The sequence below is a fragment of the Bactrocera tryoni genome, chromosome 1, assembly GCF_016617805.1.
Source record: "Bactrocera tryoni isolate S06 chromosome 1, CSIRO_BtryS06_freeze2, whole genome shotgun sequence".
Lineage (NCBI taxonomy): Eukaryota > Metazoa > Arthropoda > Insecta > Diptera > Tephritidae > Bactrocera > Bactrocera tryoni.
Window position 1 is genome coordinate 356,522 of NC_052499.1, and position 23,982 is coordinate 380,503.

The 23,982-nt window shown below is 39.0% G+C and overlaps 1 protein-coding gene across 2 annotated transcripts in view; it reads left to right on the forward strand.

The window, feature by feature from the left end:
- The window catches only part of LOC120773409 (steroid receptor seven-up, isoforms B/C), a 36,720-nt gene that overhangs the window by 8,800 nt on the left and 3,938 nt on the right, over positions 1 to 23,982 (forward strand). The window contains exons 2-4 of one of the 2 annotated variants that reach the window (XM_040102286.1): positions 9,855 to 10,004; positions 16,294 to 17,165; positions 17,235 to 18,063. In XM_040102286.1, the coding sequence (XP_039958220.1) occupies positions 9,855 to 10,004; positions 16,294 to 17,165; positions 17,235 to 17,924 (1,712 nt within the window). In that variant the 3' untranslated portion in view covers positions 17,925 to 18,063. Of the gene's footprint in view, positions 1 to 9,854; positions 10,005 to 16,293; positions 17,166 to 17,234; positions 18,064 to 23,982 lie in introns of those variants that run through there. The other variant, XM_040102278.1, reaches the window with a different exon arrangement.

A 23,982-nucleotide genomic window follows, 5' to 3' on the forward strand; every position in this document is an offset into this window, starting at 1 on the left:
CTTTTATTAATTAGCGTCACTGCTTGCTTGTCTGTAACAGTACATGCAGTGTATATGTTTATATTATATTATGTAAATGTAACTACTATATGTACATGTATGACCGTGCAAAGTCATATGCTTAGCTTGCGGACCAGAGTCCAGTTCTGAGGTTCAAGCATATTTGCAAAGGTTAACTTAACTTCCACCGTCATACATACATATGTACATTCATGCGTAAGCATGTGTTTATCCATGACGTTTGCATGTCCAAGCGCAAACAATTTATGTAGCTAGATTAATGCGTATGGTATTTTTTAATTGCGTAAGTGCGGATTTCGAACGATAATGAGCTCTGCGGAAACAGTTTAATATTGTCTTTCGAAGCAATGAATTTGGATACTCTAAGATTCTCTTGACACAAGCATTCCATTCCGTTGAGGTAGTTTGCGGTGAGTATCGTTGCACCCTCCGCTTTCGCTTTCGACCTCTTTAGCCAGTGTCATTTCGAATGTCTATCTCTTATTAAGCGTGGGAAAATTTGAAGTTAGTTTTCCGTTGAAACACAACTGCTAATTAAATGTTGGCCATCATTAAGAACATTAGGGATAACTGTTGATTAGGAGACACCACAACTATGCCAACCAAAAGCAAAATCCAAAATTACTTTACGACAAGTCCAACCCCCAACCCGATCCCCAAGCATCAAACAGACACAAATAATTACCAATCGAGACTGAAACGGGAAATATCGACAACAAACAATATAACAACAAAACAACCACAGGTTGCAACAACGGTAAAGCAATAACAATAACTACATACAAACTCACAAGCGAGACTAAATGAGAAACAGATGCGATAACAGTGACGCCAGCCAAAAATTACTGCCCCGCTAAAGCACCGAACCTCCACAGCACTGATACTTCCTCGTACGTTGTAGTCATTTAAGCGCGCTTGTAGAACAAATAACATAGCTACAACAATTACAGCAGCCTACCTGAACCGAAGCCTAGAACTTCTGAAAAACAGATCTTAAAATGTTTTTACTTTTTATATCGAGAGCAGACAAACCCTCTTGGGCACGATTCGTAGCCGACACTGTCACCTCATTGGGTGCTTTGAGAGAATTGTCTAGGGCAGCAAGTCGTGATCGTTTTCTTGCTTAGCTACTCTCGAATCGCCACAAACTTTTGTGTAATATAACGGTTTAATTAATTATTGCACGTTGGGCCGTCGCGTTGCACGAGCTACAACAGCAACAGCAAAAGCGATATCGATAACCACACCACCGACTACTTAACTGTGGTACTTAACGTTGTACGTACGGTCGGCGTCAGCCCGGTTATTTAATGCAACAGTTTTTGGTTGGTGATCGATGCAGACTTTGCTCAGCCAACAAGTTTGTATGTATGTACCATATTCAATGTTGCAACACTCCAGTGTTTGCTTTGCTTTGCTTGCATTAGCCACAATCGCTGGCCAATTAAGGTAATTTCGTCAAAATGTCAGGATGTTCGTTCGTAAAGAAGGATTTGTAAACTAATACGGCCCAAAATATTTCTGCAATGAAATTAAATGTACGATTTTTGGATCACAGATTTTCGAATATACTTACATGTCTAAATCAGCGCTTACTTTTTACTCTTTTATTGCCATTTATTCTATCGAAAGTAACTTAAATCTACCAAATAAATTCGGTTTTTATTTCGTCTCATGCACCCTTCGATTAAAGCATTTTCTGTTTATTTTCTGATTATTTTAAACTGTTGAATTTCGATTTGCCACATTTGATTGCATCTATCTAATATCGCACCACGGCTCTCCACATGACCAACGCTGCAACAGTTGGAGGGAGTTTCCCGTACATTTGTAATCCAAGCTTGGTGGTGGCCCTCTATGGCTGAGGATATACTAGCAAACAAATCCGCTGCGAATAGTGAGTACTAAAGGCCATTGCACATTCACATTTGCACACGTGCAATACGCATACACACCCTGCGTTACAACACATGAATCAAAAATATTGTAACTTATGCTTTTCGATTTTTTCCTCAATGATTTTGCTGTTATTGCTTTGGTCGCGAACGAAGCTAAAGCAATGTGCAACAGTACTTACAATGGGAGTTGTTGCTCTGTCTAGTTTAAGCTCGCAAGCATGTACATACGTATGTACATACATACCGTATATCGGTTATCTGGACGGCAATGCTGTTGGTGTTGTGGAAAATCTCATTCTATTTATTGTTCTTCCAATAGCCATTATTGTTTGTGTGTTTCTATCATTTGTTGTTGTTATTACTGTAGTCCATTCACTTGGCACCTGGATAATGATAGCATTGTAGTTTTGTTTGTACATAGTTTTTGCCGATGGTCTGGCTTGGCTGCATGCTTCTGCCTTCCTTCATTCTGCCAGTGTTTTCTATTATTCTGCGATTGCTTTTGGTTGCACACGCGCGCCCCAGCAAATGCATGTCTTGTTCCGTGCTGGCAACGCGGCTGCCACATACCTCATCTTCGGGCACACACTCGTACTTGCCGTTCCGGTGCGCCGCGCTGTAAGTTGGAGCCGGCTCAGCTAGTCCGTGCGGTATGGACGCCGTGTGAATAGACCGCAGTCAGACTCATATCTGCGCGCTACGTTGCCACCTAGCCATCTATCTGCCCCTCAGTCTCCTCGTCCCTCTACGAACCCACCTATGCCCAACTTCATCAGTCCGTCAGTTTGTTCGTTTGTTCGTTTGTTTGCATCTTTTGCTGATTTAACGCTTTAGTTCGTTGAATTTTATTGCATGAGCGTAACTAACGTTTTAGTGAGACGCTGCACGGTCAGCAATGAACATGAAGGAGAGAAGGGTGATCGGTCAAATTATAAGCGTAAATAGACATGTGTATGAGCAAGTTCTCTTAGTCATTTTCTAGTGGTGGAGTTGTACCTTTAAGCTTTCGACTTACTTAAGTGGAAAGTTCTTAAGCGCATTTTCAAATTGGCCATACTCCCGCTTAAAAAAGTCGATTTTATGCCGCCAAGGTTGGAATGACTGGAGCGAGCGCCGCTATGATTCACGGTTTCGCTATGAATGTTAAGCGAATGAAAATTGCACTTTGCAAAAAAATGATTATTGTTGTTATGAGTTTTCATTTCATGTACTCGAAGCTCTTTTTTCAAAAAATCTGCATCTGCTTAAAACGAAGTCGAAATGGGTTCGTATCGAAGCTCCTGCCCCCCATTTAAGTAAGATTACTCAAATATTAATTAGCTGATGCCGTTTTATGAGCTTGAGCGAAAGGGCATATTTCCGTTAAGATTCCTAAAATCATTTCTGCCTGATTGACGCGCAAGTTGTAGTTCAAGTTGAAATGTTCTAGGCTTTAGCTTAGCCATATCATCTGTTCCAGTTATTATCAGGCAATAATTCGCGGCGAACAACGCTTACAACAGTTACAACACCTTCTATGTAGAATGGTCGCGTTACTTTTGCAGCAGTTGTTGTTGCCTTAGACATTATCGCACATCTCTCATGCCTAAGTACCTGCGGCAAAGTTGTTCCCTCACTAACTTGACGTTAAATTAGCTAAGTTCATGCTCGTTCATATGCTATCACAACAATTTCCACACATGCATTTATCGATGTGCGATGGAGAAGAAGCGGAAGCAAGTATTAACTCGTAAATGAGACAATGTACATTTACTTATGCCAACGTGCCCCACTACAAAATATTTATTATACGACCCAAAGTTGTTAAAAGTCGCTTATTATGTGTGACGTTTATATAAACTCTGACATACAGTGCGATATGGCCATATGTTTGTCACAATCTTACAACTATCGATATATCTGGGAGCTTATATGAAACAAACCTTAACAATATGCTACAGCTTCAACTATTTATGATGGAAGGCACTACTATTCTTTACGTTTTGGTTGTGTACTGGTAACATCTAGCCTAACTTTTCTGTTCTAGTACATGATATGCACTACAAAATTAACAGAAAGAAAATTGTTTCTCACTGTTACTATAACTGATGTGTATGTATGTACATAATACAGTTTATTCGCTTGCCTATGAATCTGCCTCCTTCACCGCACAATGATTGCTATGACGATCGCGCAGAAATTCGGCTTCCGTGTTAGTCGCTTAGTTACCTTCTGCATTAATCTCGACTGCTAATTACTTTGGCTGCAGTTTAGTAGACTTATGTGGCAATTACTCATATCAAAGCATGTGGTGGTGTGCTGCCTTATGTGGGGGAGTAGGTGAAGCCAAGTGCCGGTGCCGGTGCCGGTGCCGGTGCAGTTGCTCTCGTTATTATTTATAATACTTTATTTCTGCAGTGCGGTGCAATGAATTCTAGTGGCATGTAATGGCGCATGCGCAGTGTGCTTACAACGCGTGCGCGCCACTCCGTTGTTTCTGTCGTTTTTCCTTCGTTGTTGTTCTTATTTAAGCACCGCTATAATGCTCGGTGTTTATCAGAGTGTTCCCAGACAGCTTTTGCCCCTCTCCATAAGTTAAATTGAATTTGCTGCTGTGTGCTAATTACCAGCGTCTGAGCGCAGAAGCATTTGTCTGTTTGGCTTTTGATTGGGGCAACATCATTATCAGTTCCAGGCAATAAGCGCCGCCGACGCTTTGGGTGTTGGCTTCGAGCATTAATGAACACATACACATACATATAACTACATAGCGCCAGCATCGTTTTCCTATTCGTATTGAATAATTTGCTATTATTTGTTGTTGCCTTGCAATAGTTGTATTTGCAATGCTAGCTTCGAAAAGTGTTACCGCTTCAAATTGTTTTGGAAACACAGAGTGGCGCTAAGGTGAATCACAGGGCGGCTGCACAGAGGGACTAATACTTTTCGATTTGTGTTGCTTTTATCGGATTGTGTTTCTTAATCGATAGCGGACTAGAACAACAACCCTCTTTTTTCGCGTATTTGAAGTATGAATTGTCCCACTAAGAGTCACTTGTTGAGGTGCCACATAAGTCATTTACCAATGATGTGCCAACATCTTTCCGAGTGTATTCTGCAAATGTAGTTAGTGTTTTTATTTAGGCTTATCAAATTTTTATTCTATTTTTGACAAGCTTGCTGAGAGGCTTGGAATTGTTGTTATTGCGCAAGCAATTTCATGCTTTAATTTGCGGCACGGAGCATTGCAGCGTTATTGCATGTGCGCATGCGCGTGCTAAAATGCATACACTTTCATTACCGAATCACGGTACCATGGTCATGCACTGTAAGTCCACAACACCCGAGAACAGTTCTGCAGTAATCTTCAGCAATGCATAATTACTAGCCTAGTTTCGAAGATTCCACGAATAATACACAAACTCATGCTCTTCAGCCCCAGATCAATTACTTGATAGTGAAAAGCTTTATGCGTTAATTGTCGCAATGTGGTGCTGAAGAGTTACGGTTGCGTTGTTGGCAATTGTGACTTCGTAGTTACGCAATTAGTAATATTGCTTACTTTTTTTGAAAAACTGATTATTAGATATTAGTTTTCTATACGTTAAAAAGAAAAGTAACACAAAGTCAATCGGCAGGATTACAACGTAAATTGAAACGAAAGCGTAATGACAACAACAAAAGTAACACATTAAGCACCGATATTTTGCTTCTTTGAAACGCATTGCAGATATCTCGATGCATGACCGCTCTACGACCTTCCTATCAGCTGTTGACATCTCAGAGTCGTTTCCGTCCTCTTTCTACAGTGTTTCTGTTGTTGTTGCAGTAGTAGTTATTGCTGGCGGCGCGACTACATAAACAACGAAATTATATGGAAATCTCAACTGAACTCTGTTAACATCCTTTTTTCGGCCTTCTGCAGCTTGTGTGATATATCTTTTTGTTGATCTTGCAATTCCCTTCACAATTGGACAAGTTTATTTGTTGCTTTGAGTGATTGTGACAGTTTTATTGCTTTGCGCCATGTTTCGGCTTTCGGTTGATGCTGATGCAGCAAATAAGTGGCAACTGCTAGCCACCTCTATACGTACTTGTTTAGTAGAACACTTTCTTGGTAACTATCCAAGCGGTTATCATTAATTGTGGTCAAATTACCTGCATAAGTATAACCTGATTCAGGGAAGAGCTACCGTTCAGCTGTAGGTATGTGCTTGATACTGAAGGCAACAAAGAAGGCTATAACTCTCACAGTGCTAAAGCTTTACGATAGATGTCGTAGATATGGCGCGTTTTTAGGCCCTTCTTCTGATGCTTGTTGCATCATTTCATTTCAGATATCTTTATTCCGTTAAAACCCTAAATATCAAAACAATTTTAGTCCTCAACATTGCACATTTCCTTCGAGTCACGTTAATGGCGAACTAGTTGCACACGTTTCTTGGCTTAACGCCTCCCATAAAATTACCTTTAATGGGATTCAATTAACCAAATGCATATCAGAGATACGTTCACCTAACGCCGCGCCGCTGGACGTTGAAACGCCACTCATTGCCAAGACTATTGTTGTTGGGCGATTTGGCTTTTTTCTACGGTGGCTGCGCATCAATGTAGCAACATTACTACAAGAATTTACTGTTAAATGTAACAACAGCGCATTTAGTTTGTTGTGCCACTCAAGCAGTTGGAACCGCTGATGCCCGCTGGTCTCTGGCCACACACGGAATAGCTACGAATAGTTCGCTCTTCGCTTCTCCGCCTTCTTGGCAGAGTCAATGTTTAGGTGCTCCTAATTTTGTGTCGCCACAGAAGTATCTCAACATGTTAATCTGCAAGCTTCAATTGACGCAGAATGGAAATAAATGATGTTTGCTTTTTAAACTAGTTCGTCGAAGCTAAGTTTTCTTTCGTTAGAAAAAATTGTAGGTAAAGAAAAACTTGCCTGTGAATGGGGCAAATTTGCCGATAGACGGAATATGATGACAGGCCGAAATTCGGGTGTAATTCGCTATATGTAGATGGCAATCGAATTATCCGCTATATATAGTATATATGTATATGCAGATGTAGCTGCTCTCACTCGTCTATAAATTTAAAAAATTTCTCACAATATCTCAAACAATGGTGGCTGCTCATAAAATTCCTTTTAAGCTGTAAAGTCATCATCAAAATTCTCGTGTTTCGCCCTATCGTACTAACCGCTCATAGCCCACCGTCCGCTAACATTTCCAATATGGGTTCGCCATTTTCTGGTTGAAGCAAGCAAGACCTACAAACAACATATGCATGCCTCTTCGCCTTGTAAACAAGCAATCTTAGATACGTACATATATGCATGTGTTTATACGTGTCAGGATGTTTGTGTTGGCATCAGCTGTTTGGTTAACTATGTACGTACTACTTCCTATGTAAGTACACAGCTCCTATTGCTCATATAGCACCGCGAAGGTGGGGGTGCTTGAGCGCGCACGCGGCTCCTAGCGTTTGATGCACACGTACAAACAATAAACGATCCATACGATCGCAAAACAACGATATTTCTTGAGTCACGATTTTTTCCAAGCCATAGCTTCATTGCGCCTTTTTTATTTCCTTGCAATAAGCACACTCTCTTAGCTACGCGAGCAGCGGGACAGCTTTGCTGTGAATGCTTTCCTCTTTTACTGTTTGGTTGTGTTGAAATCCTATTTATTTTATTTATCCATTTGATTATTTCTGAACTTCTTGCACATTACGTGCAGCACTGCCCATATGCGCCCAATATATCTCAGCAGCATCTGGAGCTCTTCTTCTTAGTCTCAAAGCGATGCCTTGTGCGGCCGTGTGAGAGTGTGCTGGAGTATCGCTTATACCTATTGATGAAGATACCTAGCTGCAGATGGAGATACTTCTGCCAGAGATCAGTGCGCGCAGTATAATAATCTGAAATAATGATAAAGACCTATGAATGCTTCGGATGGCAGAGAGGGAAGCATGCTCGTATGCTAGTAAGATGGAGTTGAGAAACAGATGTCCAGAGTGGTGGTGTACATTTACGTAGACTTGACTTTCGGCCACTCATTTTCGCACTATACATAAATACATATATAATTAGTAAAGCGTTTCTTGAAAAGCAAATCGGCAATCGAAAATAGTTAAAGAGTGGAATAGTAAAATAGTGATGAACTCGGTCCATATTCGATGAATAATTCTTTGAACGATTAAAAGAATTAATATGGTAGTCAACACATCAAGATGATTTTGTTGTAAACATAAATGTGTTTTATCCAACACTTTCAGAGTTTTATATATGATAATTGATGATATGGGAAAATAAGCTCGTCTAACTTGCGCGCAGTCGATCTATCGCTAACCCCGCCGCGAGAACTTTCAATGACCACAGAAGAGTGGGCCCGCAAATTGGAAATAACATCAAGTGTGCTAAAACATGGTTTGGTGTTTTAGGACTGGACTATTTGAATTGAATGCTTGTTGTCGTAATTTCGTTTTGATTGGTACTCTTTGTGTACGCGGTTGTTGTTTTAGTTTGGTCAAGTTTCGACTGGTCAGCGCGATTATGACTTTTAATTTCGTCGCTAACAATTCGGCGCTTACCGGAGATGCCCAATTACTGCTGCTGCCACGCCCGCATCGTGCGTCGTAGCCGCGGTATCTTCTTGTGCAATTTTTTAGGATTTCGTTTTTCTTTGTTTTCATTCATTGTATCATATTTGCCCACGCTATGCTGCTTTTGTGGTGTGCGCACGCGCAATCGCTCGTTCACTTGGTCATTGTTTTGCAACATATTTTCCCAGATTTTCGGCAACTCGCTGAATCTTTACCTCTGTCTGCCGCTTACTGCCGCATATAATATTGAAACTGGTTGCTGGTGGTCGATTGTCGCTCTGCACCTCCTGGGAGGCCTCCATTACCAATTCAAACATATTCTATTCTGCTTTACACAAATGTAACGAGAAAAACGATACTTCTCTGTAGTTGTTGTTTTTGCTGTTATTCAGAAGGATTCTGCTGATACATAAATATTTTTGACGGTCTGACTTAATGGAAACGTATCGTAGCCTTGGCCAAGGCAGGCGCCTGTTTGCAGTCGATACTATTTGTTATCTGCCAGAACAACCGCACATAAACATTAACAAATTAGATTTCATTCACATTAGACAGCTAAAAGTAGTTAGGAATTTCTAAAATGAAAACGGTTCACTTCAACTCCAAATGACAATTCAATTGAATCTTTAAGCAGCATTCCAAACTTGGTTTTGATTGAATTGACGCCCTCGCCATAGGTAAAGTGCCAAGAAACGGTTTTATTATACGCTACTGTGCATTGATGGGGTTTTGCGCAGTCTGCTTGTACACCGCGTTGCCAATTGGAAAATGGCTGCTAAGAAACCACAAAAGTCTGCGCACACTCGCTTGTGATTTCCGAAGCTTTTTCCTTTACATTTGCTTAATCGCCTTTGGTTTTTACAGCTTATTTTGCTCACAGTGGATATATATTTGAATCGTTGAGCAATTCGTTGCAAAATGGCTTCGAAAGGATTTCAAGGCTTTAGTTTCTCATTTTTCACGACGTTTTTCTGCAGTTTTGTTCGCTTGTTGTGCACTGTCTAATGCAACTGGGAACGAAAATTGTAAGGCTTCATCTAAATGTAATTCACGTGCGCATTTAAAGCTTAAAAAACAGGCCAGCTCAGGACATTTTCCCCATTTTCACATGTTAACAGGTAGTCACTGCTTCGGAGTATTACTTTTAATCTTCTTCTACTGTCTGACATAACTGGGCTCACTCGCCTTTTACTTCATCTTGCAATCAGATATTTCAAACTAATCTGGAGCCCAGACAATTCGGGAATATTTGTTTTACGTTTTTACTGACTTTTTCCTAATTTTTCCTAATTTTAAGCTTTCCAAATATTGATTTCCACAGTTTTTAACAAGAATTCTTTCTTATTTTAGGTTGCAAATCGTTCTTCAAGCGCTCGGTGCGCCGCAACTTAACGTACTCGTGTCGGGGGAGCAGAAATTGCCCGATCGACCAACATCACCGAAACCAATGTCAATATTGCCGTTTAAGAAAGTGCCTGAAAATGGGAATGCGACGCGAAGGTAAGCGAAAATCTCAAGTACCATGTGCTTGCACTTGTTTCACTTAAGTCCTAAAGCTAAAATTTGAAATTGAAAGCAATAAATAAATGCTAACAAATTCAGTGTGTATGTGTGGAATGTAAAAATTGCAACAAAACAACCGCTCATCAAGCGAAGAAAATTGCGAAAACACCAAAAACAAAGAGTATATCAACAACATTCTAATGAACAGGGTCAATTAAAAGTCAAATATACAGGCTGAGTAAGCGGACATACGCTCGTATATAATGCATGTGTGTGTGTTTTGTGCTAATGTTGGTTTATTTGAGAATAAATAAATTGAAAGCAATCGAAGAATATCATTCTATTGGAGCGTCGAGTAGAAAGTGTTGAGAGCAATAAGTAGAGAACAGATTCAAAACGGAAGTACAGACAAATGTATATGTGCTAATGACTTTGCAAAGAAAATTCTTGCAACTTATCACTAGCATTAGCCACTCACTCCGCATAACCAGAGAAAATTTGGCTCTCGTTGGGTCTATTGGTATAGTTGCTTGCACCCGAGCAATAGGTCTGATCTTCAAATAACCTAAGCTAAATATAAATTATATACATATATGTATGTATATAGAAGCAACCGGTAGCGAGCCAAGATTACCAAAAAAAAACTGCTTTGAACACAAAGATCACTCTTGCGCTTTTTCGTAGACGCAATGATTCTTAAGGCAGTTTGCAGTTTTAAGATTAAGTATTATGCCATTTACATACAATATCTTAGAGATATTTAAAGCAAATTGAAATACTTAATCAACACGTCCATTGCCAAATATTCTACATATATTATATAAAAGAAGTCAAAAATATTGATAAATGTAATTCAAAGCCGATTCCCAAATAAAAGTTAATATATGTACGTATGTTAAAAGGTTTGTTTTAAGCGATTATTGGCATTTAGTTGTGTGAAAGACGCGAATCTCTTAATTTTCTTGTGTGGAATCCAATTGTCAGGTATCAATCTAATGGCATAGTTCCATAATTGGATTGTCATTTTTGACAGTCGAACAACTTGTTTCGCGTCCGACAGTAAACATTCATCAATATGTATAAGCTTAAAGGCAACGGAAAATATGCTTGTAAATGTGTACTTTAATATAAAAATGCGTATGTGCACTTTTAATTCCCCTGGCATGCTGTTGCTGCTTAATTATTTGCAATTAAAAATCAACTTGGGGTCTTTTTATGACATTTTGATTCTCAATTTGTTCATTTTCATTTCAGTTTTTCTTAATTTCTTATTTGTCGTTAATATTAACATTTCAAAATATGCGTAAGAGTTATGAATTTTTGTTGGCTTCCTCAAAATATGCACCGACTCAAGCTAAAACTGCTCTGGCTATTGTATTTGCTATTTAGTAAAGTTGCTGACTTTGACAAGATTACATAGCCATAGTGATTTTGTGTTTATAGCGAGTACCAATTGCAATAAGCTTTGCTGTGGCTGCGGCTGCGACCCATAGTAATTATCCGGCTGTCAGTACATATCAATATATCTGTCGATGCAATACACTGCGAGAAAATTAGATAGGAATTTATATTGATGTCAAACTAAAATTTTAAGAACAAAAGAGCAAGAGAAAATTCAACAATTTCTAATAATCTGCACTTTCAAATTCTTAAAGATTCTTTTTCTGAAATATTGCCTTTCATTTATTTGGTGGAAAACTCCATCATTTGCTGCGTAGATTATACAAAACTTGATTCGTTCAGTGTATGTTGAAATGACAATAATTTGAGTAAATTTTAGATTTCTAGAAATCCTTCGAAAATGAATACTCGAGTCATTTCAGCTGCGGCCAAAGCTGTTTGGTGGAACACTTAAAATACCCGCTTCATAGGCAATAATTAATAGATGTGTGTATTTGTTGATTACATGAATCGATTTGGGTTAAGATCGATTGTAATTTGTGGGGAACGCAAGAGCAGCGGCAAACGACAAAAATGTAAACGCAAAGTGAACCGCAAAGCAGTCTGTTGAGGTTGTAATTGAGCAGCAGTAAATGTTATTAAAAATAATTCATATAAACATAACACATGCCCAGGTATTTAGTCGGTCTATGCTGTTAGGACAAGTGCAATTAGTCGCCTTACAGCTAGCATTGGTGATCGTTTGTTAACTACGCATATGTGTGTTTACGGATGTGTGTGTGTGTGTACAGTTTAGAGTACTGGCAGCGAAATATTACCACTTAAGTGGTCATATAAACCGCATTAATGACATTTTACTGCCAACTGCTCGACTCGTTATTGTCATTCGCAATTTTCGTTTGCTGACGTTGTTGTTGTTAGGGTGTCATGTAAACTTTGCAGCGAAGACCACATTTAACACTGACATCCGAAACGGTCGAATGTCAACAGTGTTTAGGAAAAGAGTTCAACACCTTCCTACTGCCCCGCACACCCCTTAGCGAACTACAACTCAACTGCTTCTCATCAACGAGATTGACCATTTTCATTTCAAATTTGTAAAATTCGTGTCGGTTTTTTCTTTCAACACATGCACGCATTTTCGGATGTACTTACGGTAGATAGTATGTATGATTGCAAAACTGGTTCAACACGAATCCAGTAGTCCTCTGTTATTCGTATCGCCGCAGAAATATCGTGAGAACTTTTCCAGCAATTTTAAATGACAACATTTTTCAGCATAAAACACCCTTTTATCAAACCGAAGGAGAGCACATAAAAAGCTCAAAACGAGAAGTTTAGTTTTCTCCCGAAATAAAGACATATGAAAATACGTAATCAGCACAAATAACAAGCGATAAAAGACTGGGCAAAGGGCAAGTCTTGACAACCCAGTGTAAGAAATGGTCAACAAGTTTAAGGTTCAACGTCAAAGTTGCCACGGTGGTAGGTTAATACAATTAAACTGTTGCGGCAATTGTTGCTAACGGAAGACACACACTTGTACCTGAACGCAGCACCAGTACAGAAAATGCACAGATGCGGGGTACACATGTAGATACATACTTATGATCATATATATCAATCATTGCATGCAAAACTAGTTTGCGTTGCACAACCAAAGACTTAAAAAGAATTTCATAAATCAGACAACTCGGTTTTAAACATCACTATTTCAGGATTATAAAATTTGATTCCACGTAAATTTTATCAATGCGCTAGGCTTCTTCACCAGAAATATCATCTATGATTCAGAATAGTGTATAGAAAATACTTAAAGTTTGAATATGGTATGTTCTGGTTTTCTGATATTATTTTCTTGAGCCCCATTCTATGCCGACAATCTCGGTTTTTGTCGGAATAAACCTTTTATCACAGCGAATTGATTCAGAACGGAGTTAATAAAATTAAAAATCGACATTCACACAAGAGGAAAGAGAGAGTTGGGTAAATTGTATACTTTGGCGTGAGATGTTTGTTGTCTTTCCACCGTTTAGATTTTCACAGAAATAATATATGACAAAATATGAAAGCCAAATGTGTTGTCACATTTGCATAAGTGCATAAACCACACAGCATCAGCTTAAATATGTACTTGCACCGCTTCAGAATGACTCGCAGCGTGAGGATCAAATGATTGTGGTTATGGTCACAAAGAGCGGCGACAAAGACGTACAAAGGCCAGAAAGGTGCCAAAAAGGCAACCGAACTATACTTTCCCAGGCTCATTTATAACTTAGTGTCCGGTTGGACAGACAATTGATAGAGGCGGTGGTCAACCGGTCAAAATGCATTGGAACGTCTCTGGGTTTTTGTGTTCGCTCAAAAACCAGTTTAGATGTCCAGTTCGCGCAAATCTACCTGAGTTTGTCACTGGGTACTAGTGGACGACACAACAGCTGAACGGCTGGTTCACTCACCCAGTCCAAGGAGCAAAGCCATGCAAGCGACAATGAAGTAATGCAAAGAGGAACTTAAATCAAAACACAATTACACAAATGCTTTGTCGATTTAATTGTCGGCCTGTACACTTCCCGTTTTCACCAAAGAGAGAGTGATCTAAAGCAATAGGAAAAGGGGAAAGAAATAGTTAAAAGGGAGAATACGCTGACCAAAACAAAATATTTATAAAGAAAATTTATTTCACTTAGTTACCTTCCTAAGGAACTGTTTGCCTTCAAAGCAAATTCTATCCTCAAAAACTTGTCAAACCCGCTTCATCCACCCTTAGTTGCGCACAAATTTGCATATACAGTTTTTAATTGCCATAAATAAAAAGAGAAAGACACCAAGAGCCCAAGAATGACCAGCGCGCTGACCATCGCGAAGGTAAATTCTACAATCATTACAATATTTAAAAGTTCGCTTAATGGAGAGAATGAAAAATGCTCAGATTATGAAAAGTTCATAGAATACACTGCCGGCCACAGAGTAACGATTGTAAACCCGTCCCTCAATTCCCGCTTCCTTTCATAAATTTCGTTCGCGATGGAATATATAGTACATAAGTAATGGAATAAATGTAAGTACTAAAGTTTGAAAATTATAAGAATTCCATTTGGCACACTGCGGGAGTGTTTACCATTTGCTTTCAATATCCTAATACACACTCCAACACCTCGGGCTCCATTGTTCTCCGCTTTATTTATTTGCCCCGCATTCATATCCATTTTTAGCAGATTTCCACAAATGATAAGGCTTGCATATCATTTCAGCTTCATTGTGGGTGCGTACGTTGCACTATGCATACACATATGTATGTATGGTGAAGCGCTTCCCAGCTAACTGGGCAAACGCTATTTGCTTATAGTTTTAAATTAGCCGTTGCAATATGGTGTAAACATTTCAGCGATCTCTATTTAAAAAATGTTAGTGAGTCCACATTTAAAAGTTCCTTATGAAATATAATTTGTCGGAAAATACCGAAACAGGCTTCTCCCTATAACAATAGGGTTTTCTATGATATGAATTTACGCTCTATGAAGATCATATCACGTTGCATAGACCGATGCAGGGTCAAAAATAAGGAACACTCGACAAACAAAAAGGTCGGTGTATTACCAAATATTACTTTTTGAATACTTCCCTGGTTGGATCAACTTAGTAAATGTAATTATTGCAATTAAAACGACGAGCGTGAGGGAGTACTTGCTTAGTCGCAAGAGCTCCTCTGCTGTCTGTCGAAAGTTTATGATAATACTACTAAACAAGGGGTACAGATGGTACGCTTCTCCACCAAGCATTCTTAGGCATTCATACGCTTAGTTATACATATATGCACATACTACATGTTAATATTGTTTTTGTAAAATTATTTCACGAAAGCTTCACGTGTTGCAATGATTTCTTGCGTTTCCTCGCCACATCGGTACTCACAATAATTAACATACCTAATAGTAAGAATATTCCTCGGGTGTAAGCATAAATATGTATATGCATATACATGTATCGACGACAGCGTTTGTGTGTGTGAGTGCATATTATGGTTTGTAAATTGTGCATTTTAATTAAAAGTAAATTCACTCAGCACTCAAAATAGCAATGCAAATTTGTGTTGTAGATTTGTTGAAAATATATTTTACAATATACGAGTAAATACATATTAACACTTAGACGAAAACTTAGCTGACGGCGTATTGCTTAAGCAAAAGCGGCAGGGGGTTGTTTCTTGATCTCTTCTCCACGTCTCTATGTGTGCTCTATTCAAGCAACGGGTGTAACGTCTTTTGCATTTTCAATGCTCAAAAAGTATCTTGCTTAATGACGCAACGCTCGTCTATGCTAAAAAGTATCTTAGTATCTTCAGTGACTCGCCACTATCCTTGCCAAGGGGTTGCAATGTTTGCTCTTCGGCTGTTTGTGCTATGCTCTGTTTCTTGCTTAATCTTTGAAAGCGTATTATTTACCTTGCTTCATCTCTTGTACCGCTATGTCTTCTTGTAGAAGCTTCCCATTACAATGCGCCCAGATTGAGGTTGCTGATATCCTTTTGTTTTGGCTGATAGTTTAGGGGTTTTTTGCATTGTGAAGGTCTGAGTTTTGTCGTCGTCGTCGCGTCCTTTGTACATGTGACCGCGCCTGAAAACATGCCACACTCTGAATGCGTATCTACGGCGTTATCTGGCAGCCGCATTGTTCGGCGTGTGATGTCGTGGTCAAAATAATAGTCTTGTTGTAATTGTTCGTATTTGAAAATTTGAAAATTAGATATTTAAATAAGGTATTAAGTTACCAGCTGTGCCACAGGCATGGACAACAACCTATAGCACTGTCTTACTCTTAGCCCCTCGTACTTGTGTGCTCATACTAATGTTTATGTTTCCACTTTCTTTTTTTTTCTTTGCAGCTGTTCAACGCGGTCGTGTGCCTCCCACTCAGCCCGGCTTAGCCGGTATGCATGGCCAATACCAGCTAGCTAATGGCGATCCTATGTCTGTTGCCGGATTCAATGGTCACTCCTATCTTAGTTCCTATATTTCATTGTTACTGCGCGCAGAACCCTACCCAACATCCCGATATGGTCAATGCATGCAACCAAACAATATTATGGGTATCGATAATATCTGCGAACTGGCCGCGCGTTTACTATTTTCTGCCGTCGAGTGGGCCAAGAACATCCCGTTTTTTCCTGAGTTACAAGTGACGGATCAAGTGGCGCTGTTACGTCTGGTCTGGTCCGAATTATTCGTCTTAAATGCGAGCCAATGTTCAATGCCATTACACGTGGCACCACTGTTGGCTGCTGCAGGGCTGCACGCATCGCCGATGGCGGCGGATCGCGTGGTAGCATTCATGGACCATATACGCATCTTCCAGGAACAGGTGGAAAAATTGAAGGCGTTGCACGTCGACTCGGCTGAATATTCCTGTCTCAAAGCGATTGTGCTCTTCACCACTGGTAAGTTGTTGGACATCCTTTACCGGGATATTCCGGCGCTGCTTACTAAAGTTTCAGCTAAAGTGTGTGCCTTGGCATCTGCGGCCAGCACGACCAACAGCGAGCATTCAGATACTTCAGTGACAACCAAGTCTACTGGGTCGGTGACGAAGGGCTCCAATGCAGATCTGTTGCACGAACAAGTGTTGTTGGTGGTGCGCGATCATCTCGAAGAACTCAATCGGCTAGAAACAGAATCTCAACAGCACACTTCGGCGGCCGCTTTTCACCTGGCCGCATTTATGAAGAGTGTAGCTGGTGTTGAAGCGGTCACGCAAAATGTATGCCTGATTACTGAAAATTCAGCTATCACACCATCTACGGCGACGTCTAGATCAACAATAGATCAGAATTCCGGAAATGCAGGAAATACTGAGAATTATCAAGGAAACGATGATCGGAAGCCTACATCACAGCAGCTCGCCACAAGTTCGGCAAACGGTCTTGGACACTCAGCCACAAGTGCTTTCAGCTCTTGTGCACCAAGTCACAAAACCTCGGCTCAATTGACCAGCACCGACGATTTACTTGCTGCCTTATATGCCAGTGCTAACTCTGCGGCCCCAGCCACCACCAATTCTAACACTACCAACCCAACCACATCTACCTCGAATGCGAGTCACAACAATAGCAGTGGTCTGGGCGCTTCTATAAATACTCAATCGCAAATCGGTTCGTCCCTTCTAAATAACCTAACCGCTTCGCCTTTGAGTAATAGCGCCACACAAACCACTGTCGCTGCCTCCCCTGGTACCGCAGTTAGTAATCATGGTGGGGCATATCAATCGCCGCATCCAACTTCTTCTCAACATCAATACAATGCACATACCCATTCGCAGACGGCACAAGACCAACAACAAGCCGCAGCGGCCGCTGCCACAGCGGCTATGTTCTATCAGACACCGCCACGTTCTGCCTTCGGTTCGGCATTTGATATGTTCCACCATAGCACACCGTTCGGTGTTAGTAGTGGCGCTTCGTTCGGTAGTCCCAGTTATAGATACTCGCCGTACAGTTTTGGCAGTAGGTGGCAATTGTAGTTTGAACTAAGAAAATAGTTGCAAAACTTGAGACAAATCAAAGTTGTTAGAGGTGCCGTAGAATTTGGATCACATAGCGTTTAGTCTAGTCCACATAGCATATTACGTGTTAGCCATAATCATACCATATGTACCATAAGTGAACGCGGCGAAGCGCAGCCGAGTGTTGAACTCGGTCGGTCAGTGTATAGAAGCAGATCGTTCGTAACGAGCTGTTATTAGATTCTTAATTAGACATAGAACGCTGTAATTTAAAGAGATTAGTTGTATATTTTGTTAGACGTTGCAATCACCTTATTTAATTTTACGTAATATAATTAATATACAAATCTATGTATTAGTAGATATATAAATATATTTATAAGTATTATGTACGAGTATGTATGTATGTCCAAGTGATATGCCTCCAGTGTGCCCGAATTGTTTAATCGAAGATTAAGCGAGTTTAGTAATAAGTGCTAACTAATTTATTTACTTAGTATAATACGTAGGTATGTAAGTCTAATTTATTCTAGTAGTAATTTGGGTTAAAAATTTGGACACTAAGAAGTGGGTGATGAAAAGGAATAGTAAAAATATACAATTTTGTTGCATAAAATTTAATTTCAAAAACGACGTTCTTTTTATTTAATATTTTGGTTCACGCTTTCTGAACAAAAGTAATCACGCAATTTCCGGGTTGAGCTTTGATACCTTCAGTTCCCGGAAATCGGTGATTAAAAATTACAAACCGGAATGGTTATTGAACTTGAAGTTTTCTTAATTTTTAACGATTAAAACCATTCAATTCAAAGAAACAAAGGAAAATTTGTTTTAAAAACAACAACAATGTTTGTCAACAGGCTAAGTAAAATTGAGTTTGAGTCAGATACACTAAATCTATTATTATTATTAGAATCTAAAAGTTTTTAACATTATTTCGAAAATGATTCCGCAACAAAAGCATCTTTGAAAAAAGTATGATTTTCAAATACTACTTTCGAATATATTTTTAGTGGTAATGTGTATGTCTACCTAAAAGGATCTTATCCTTTCTTTAGCCGCCATTTATTATTTGTAGAATTTTCGTACTTTCTGTTGTATTTTGTGGCTGTTGTAAATACAAGAGTTCTTCATAGACACTTTGTATTAAAAAGTAGATTGAGTTATCAGAAAAGTAGTATTAACAAAAGTAGTATATAAAAGTAGAATTGCTTTAAGTAAGGTATATATGTATGTATGTATGTATGTATGTATGTATATACCTTTTTATTTGCCGTTAATTTGTCGTGGAGACAATTGTGAAAATCCTCCGTTGAGGTGATGCATTTCCGAAGTGATTATTAGCTTTTTTATTCCGTTAAATACCCGTCCACATAGTAACGTATTGTTGTAGTTGCTTTCAACATTGATTATATTTTCATTTCTTAACTAATATATTTTCTTCGTTTCATGCCTCAGAATTTGTTTATTACATTCCAAACACTCATGCACTCACACTCATATAAATATCTACACCTCTCACACTGAACTAATGCACGTATCTGGATAAAATGCATTGGTGTCGCACATCACTAAGTTTCAAAATTACCTGCATCAGTTAAAGGCCACATGAAGGAGGAAACACCAGTCGGAGCATTCAGGCATATTACATTAACTAAATTTTATAACCATTTCCATATTTATTCATTTAATTTTATATATCTATTTATTACTTTTTAATAAATCCTACATACCATATACATATTTGTACATACGTTTTCATGGAATGATTAGAATTCTTATTTTTAATGTCTAAGGTATGCATAAGTATTAGTTATTAATTTGCTTATTTAAAAGTATGTATGACTATGCTTAGTAAACATTATTCTTACATAATCTCACTCTGAATTGAAATAGAGAAGGTCTTCAGTTAGTGTTTCCATTTATTTTGGAAGGTAAGAATTAATAAGCTTCAGTTTCATAGAAGAGGAGCCCACAAGGCAACTTTACAGCTACTTTAATCCAACACGCATAGCGAACGCAAGGAATTTGTAGCTCTTTCTTTTTGCACTCCTTAGTAATTTGCGCAGCAGACTCATTCGCAGAGGAAGCCCTGCGGCTGGTTGCCTGTTGGCCGAGCGATGTTTATTGACGTCAAGATACCACTTTATGAACATTATGTAATGCAACACTCTTTAACGTCGCTTATTTACAAGCCGAATGGGTCCCCTCACTAATTGGTAGTAGTACCAAGAGTATCGCACCGGCGACAGCGCGATAAAGCATACTGTCAAAAACATAACTTCCACACAGTCTGGTTAAGGAGCAGCTAAATTTGCGAAGAAATGTAAACGGAGAGTCGCTGTTAGAGGCAATGAAAGTAATTTCGGAATTGCACCAGTTATGTGATATGGTCTGCCGCGGCTGCAGAATGTTGATGGTGCAAAAGCGAACCAATACAGGTACCGAAAAGTGGCAGAAGGCTGACTAGACACGTTCCATCTTCAGCTGAGATGACTGAGACAAAAATTACAATTGTAGTTGAATTGCTGTCCATAAACTTCAGCCGATCAGTCATTCATGTGCACACATTTTGTGTCGCATATCGTTCGACTTCGTTGAGTATATTTTTGTATTTTCTTCGACAGCGCCGACATGCTGCACATCTGCCACTGCTAAATCTCTCGTGGTGCTTTCTCTGCCGCTCACCAAACATTTCTGGGTTGTGGGAGACACGATCGGCGCCGTCATTGTCTATTTGCTTGGATCGATCGACGGGAATGCACGCTGTCGCGTTTACAATCGTAATACACTTCTCTTGCCGTTGTGGCAACGGTGTATTAGCTTCTCCTACTAAGTGAGCGCCTCAACGTTTCTCCACCAAACTACATTCCCATTCCTTGTTACGTTTCTTTAGTAGCTGAAGCACCAGCGTTTCATTACATTTTGATTCCACTTAGCTTTATTTTCGATTGCGATTGTTTAGTATTCACTCGTTTATATATTATATGTATGTATATCTTGTTGTTTTGGTCACACTTATGCTGCATCGATCTAGTCTGACTGCTTGGCTGCCTATTGAAACATGGCATTGACCGGCTGGTAGATATTTTGTTAACTGATTTCGTACATTGTATTCTTTGATGTTCAGTCAATAGCCAGTGGAGTACCGATTTATTGTGCAAGTAAACACGGCGCATGCCAATCCATCGGCGACGTTCTTTGATTCTTTTCGTAAGTCGTGGAGCTTATAATACTATCCACATACTACAAATGTTACTGAATGTCGGATAAACAGTTTCGGAACTTTATGATATCTTGCCTATTAAACTAATAAAGCCATATTTTTTCACAAAAAATTGCCTCGTATTTACCATGTACTCGCAAAACTCACCATTCGATGCTACAGGCCTTAAAACAAGAGCGCATCCCCTGAAAGTGTCAGCATTAAAACTATTATTATATTTTCATTTATCTCCCAAAACTAACAGACCAGACCATGAACGATGCATAAATTAGTATATAATCAAGTTATTGAGATTTTCAACAAAGCAATAAAGAAAAGTTAACTAGATAAATAGTTTAGATAAAGACAATATGCCAACAATGCCAAAATTATGCCAGAATCTTGAAATCAGTAAATTTTCAATAAGTAAATGACTTGCGGTTGCTCGTTTGTCTTGAACCTTGTCTCCGCCAGCTGTAAATACACATATACATACATACGTATAAGTACTTGAGTCCATATGCAATGTTTACGGAGGCTCCCATACTTTAATCCAAATCACTGACCCAGCTCAGCTAGCTCGAACACACACTGCCCTCGATTGCCAGTCTGTCTGTGTCTGTCAAATCTCGTCCGCGTGCAACACCAAGTCTGGCTTTTTCGGGCCAAATCATTTAAGGTTGAAATGCTTTGGCTGACTTTTCTTTCTTTCACGCCGAGGAATTTATTTTTGGCTAGTTTGGAGCGTTCACTAAACACTAACGATTCTAGCGACTCTTCATTGCTGCTGTTTTTCCTGTGGCCGTCGTTGATAGCTGGTGCTGCTGCTGCTGATGCTGCGGCTGCTGCAGAAACTACTTTACGGTCATTATGCATTTAAGACATGCGGTCACGATCTTTTGAGTTAGAGACTGCTTTTACCTTCCCCACCACTATTGGATTTACTTAGCCTCGCCATTACCCTCGTGCACTCACTACTTACCATTTTATGCACTGCTAAAATACAAAGGTACATATTGAAGCTTTTAGTTGCTTGGCTTTGAAAACTGTTCACAAGACTTTTCCAGAAATAACACAAACAACACCAATATTATACTAAGATTACCGAAAATCGGCAAAGTGGGTAATCACATTTACTTCGGCTGATTGGTGATTTCAAGTATCGTTGAGAGGATATCTAAGCAAGGTTTCTGAATGGGCACTGGACGATTTTCAAATGTGTGGGACAGTTTTAAAAGTATGCGGTCAACAGAAAATTTCAAAAATGAGATTATGCGATGAAGTCGCTCTTAAAAACTTTTTTTTTGCGTAGTATGAAGGTTCCTTCTGAATTAATTGAGTCTATATCTGGGTATGTGTGTTAATGATTGATCCTGATTTAATTAATTAAAATATATAAATTTTCCATAAATAATACACATACCAATAAAGTAATACCATTATCCCTCAACTCAGCAATTGCACTTCTAGGGTGACTATCTACGTATATATTATATATAAATATGGTACATACATACATACATACATACATACATGCCTATGTTGTAAGTGCATGTTAGTGCGGTACCTTATTGCTGGTTATTGTCAAATTTTTGTCGTGACTTTGAATGCATTCTTTTTTACAAGTTCGTACAAGTCTTTTTTGTTGTTTTTGTTACTATCGGTTTTTTAGTGTCCGCTTTTTGTTAGCTGCTTAAAAGCTAGTTTATTTTCTCCAAGCCTCCGTGGAAGAACTGAATGTAATTTTTATGAATTTACAGCTGACTTGGGCTTATTGGTCGCTTGACCGCGCCGTCCAACGACCAGACCGTCCACTAGGCGTCTTCGAGCGCCATAAGAAATTGTCGTTACAAAGAGCTAGCATTAGGAGCCTTAGGAGCATGTTGCTGCCATAGTTAATAGAAAGTCAATTGACAATTATTTTATGTGAAGTGATTTGATTATTGATGCTCCGAAGGCTGTGTTCGTGGTTAATTTGCAATTAAACGTTAAATGTTTGACGCCGCTGGCGACAAGTCGTTGTCGTAATTTTCAAAAAAACAAACATATTTACATATGTATGTTCATACATACTATATGTACTTGTTATGAAAGTAAGATTTCACAACATTTGGAATGTGAAGACTATGGACGAATTTAACAAAAGTACTAGTTTGCTGCGAAATATATATATTCCAAAGAGTAGGAAAATTTATTCATAATTATTCCAAGAGAAATTTGCTCATTTAGTAAAATAGAATCAATAAAAACGACTAAAATTAGCTTAAGCAAGAATAAAGGTTAACTGGGGTCTCAGTTCATCTAACACATTTTGTCGCGCGGGTTTTCAAAAAACTGAAATCAAAGACAAAGTAATACAAAATTAGCATCACTTTCTTCTTGGTGAGTGGCACATTCGTCTATGTAAAGTTCACATTCTTAAGACTTCCAAGAAATTCTGTGCTAGAAATGAAGAACTAAATATCAGACTTAATTTATATAAAACCTCTAAAACTTTAATTTTATTTAAATTTGCGTAACAAACAACTTTGGAGCCGCGTGCAACACACTTTCAAGAATGGTCAGCACAAAGGAATAAACGTTCATACATTTGCTTGGACTAGGGAACCTTATCGGGAAAGGTGTTCAACGAGGCGTATACGCATCAGACTTTACGCCGCTTGGCAGTCTCACAAGTGGAGATAGTCTTAGTTCCGCTCATTAGATAATTTTGAAGATATTGCTTTTCTGTGACAAAATATATGTAAGTATGTAATGCCTTCATGTGTCTGCACTTGGCTTTGTTAATGGCTACAACTTGATACAAGTTGTCCACTCAGGGGCAATACATATATACATAGACACTAACGAGAGCTGAGACTCGCAGTCAAT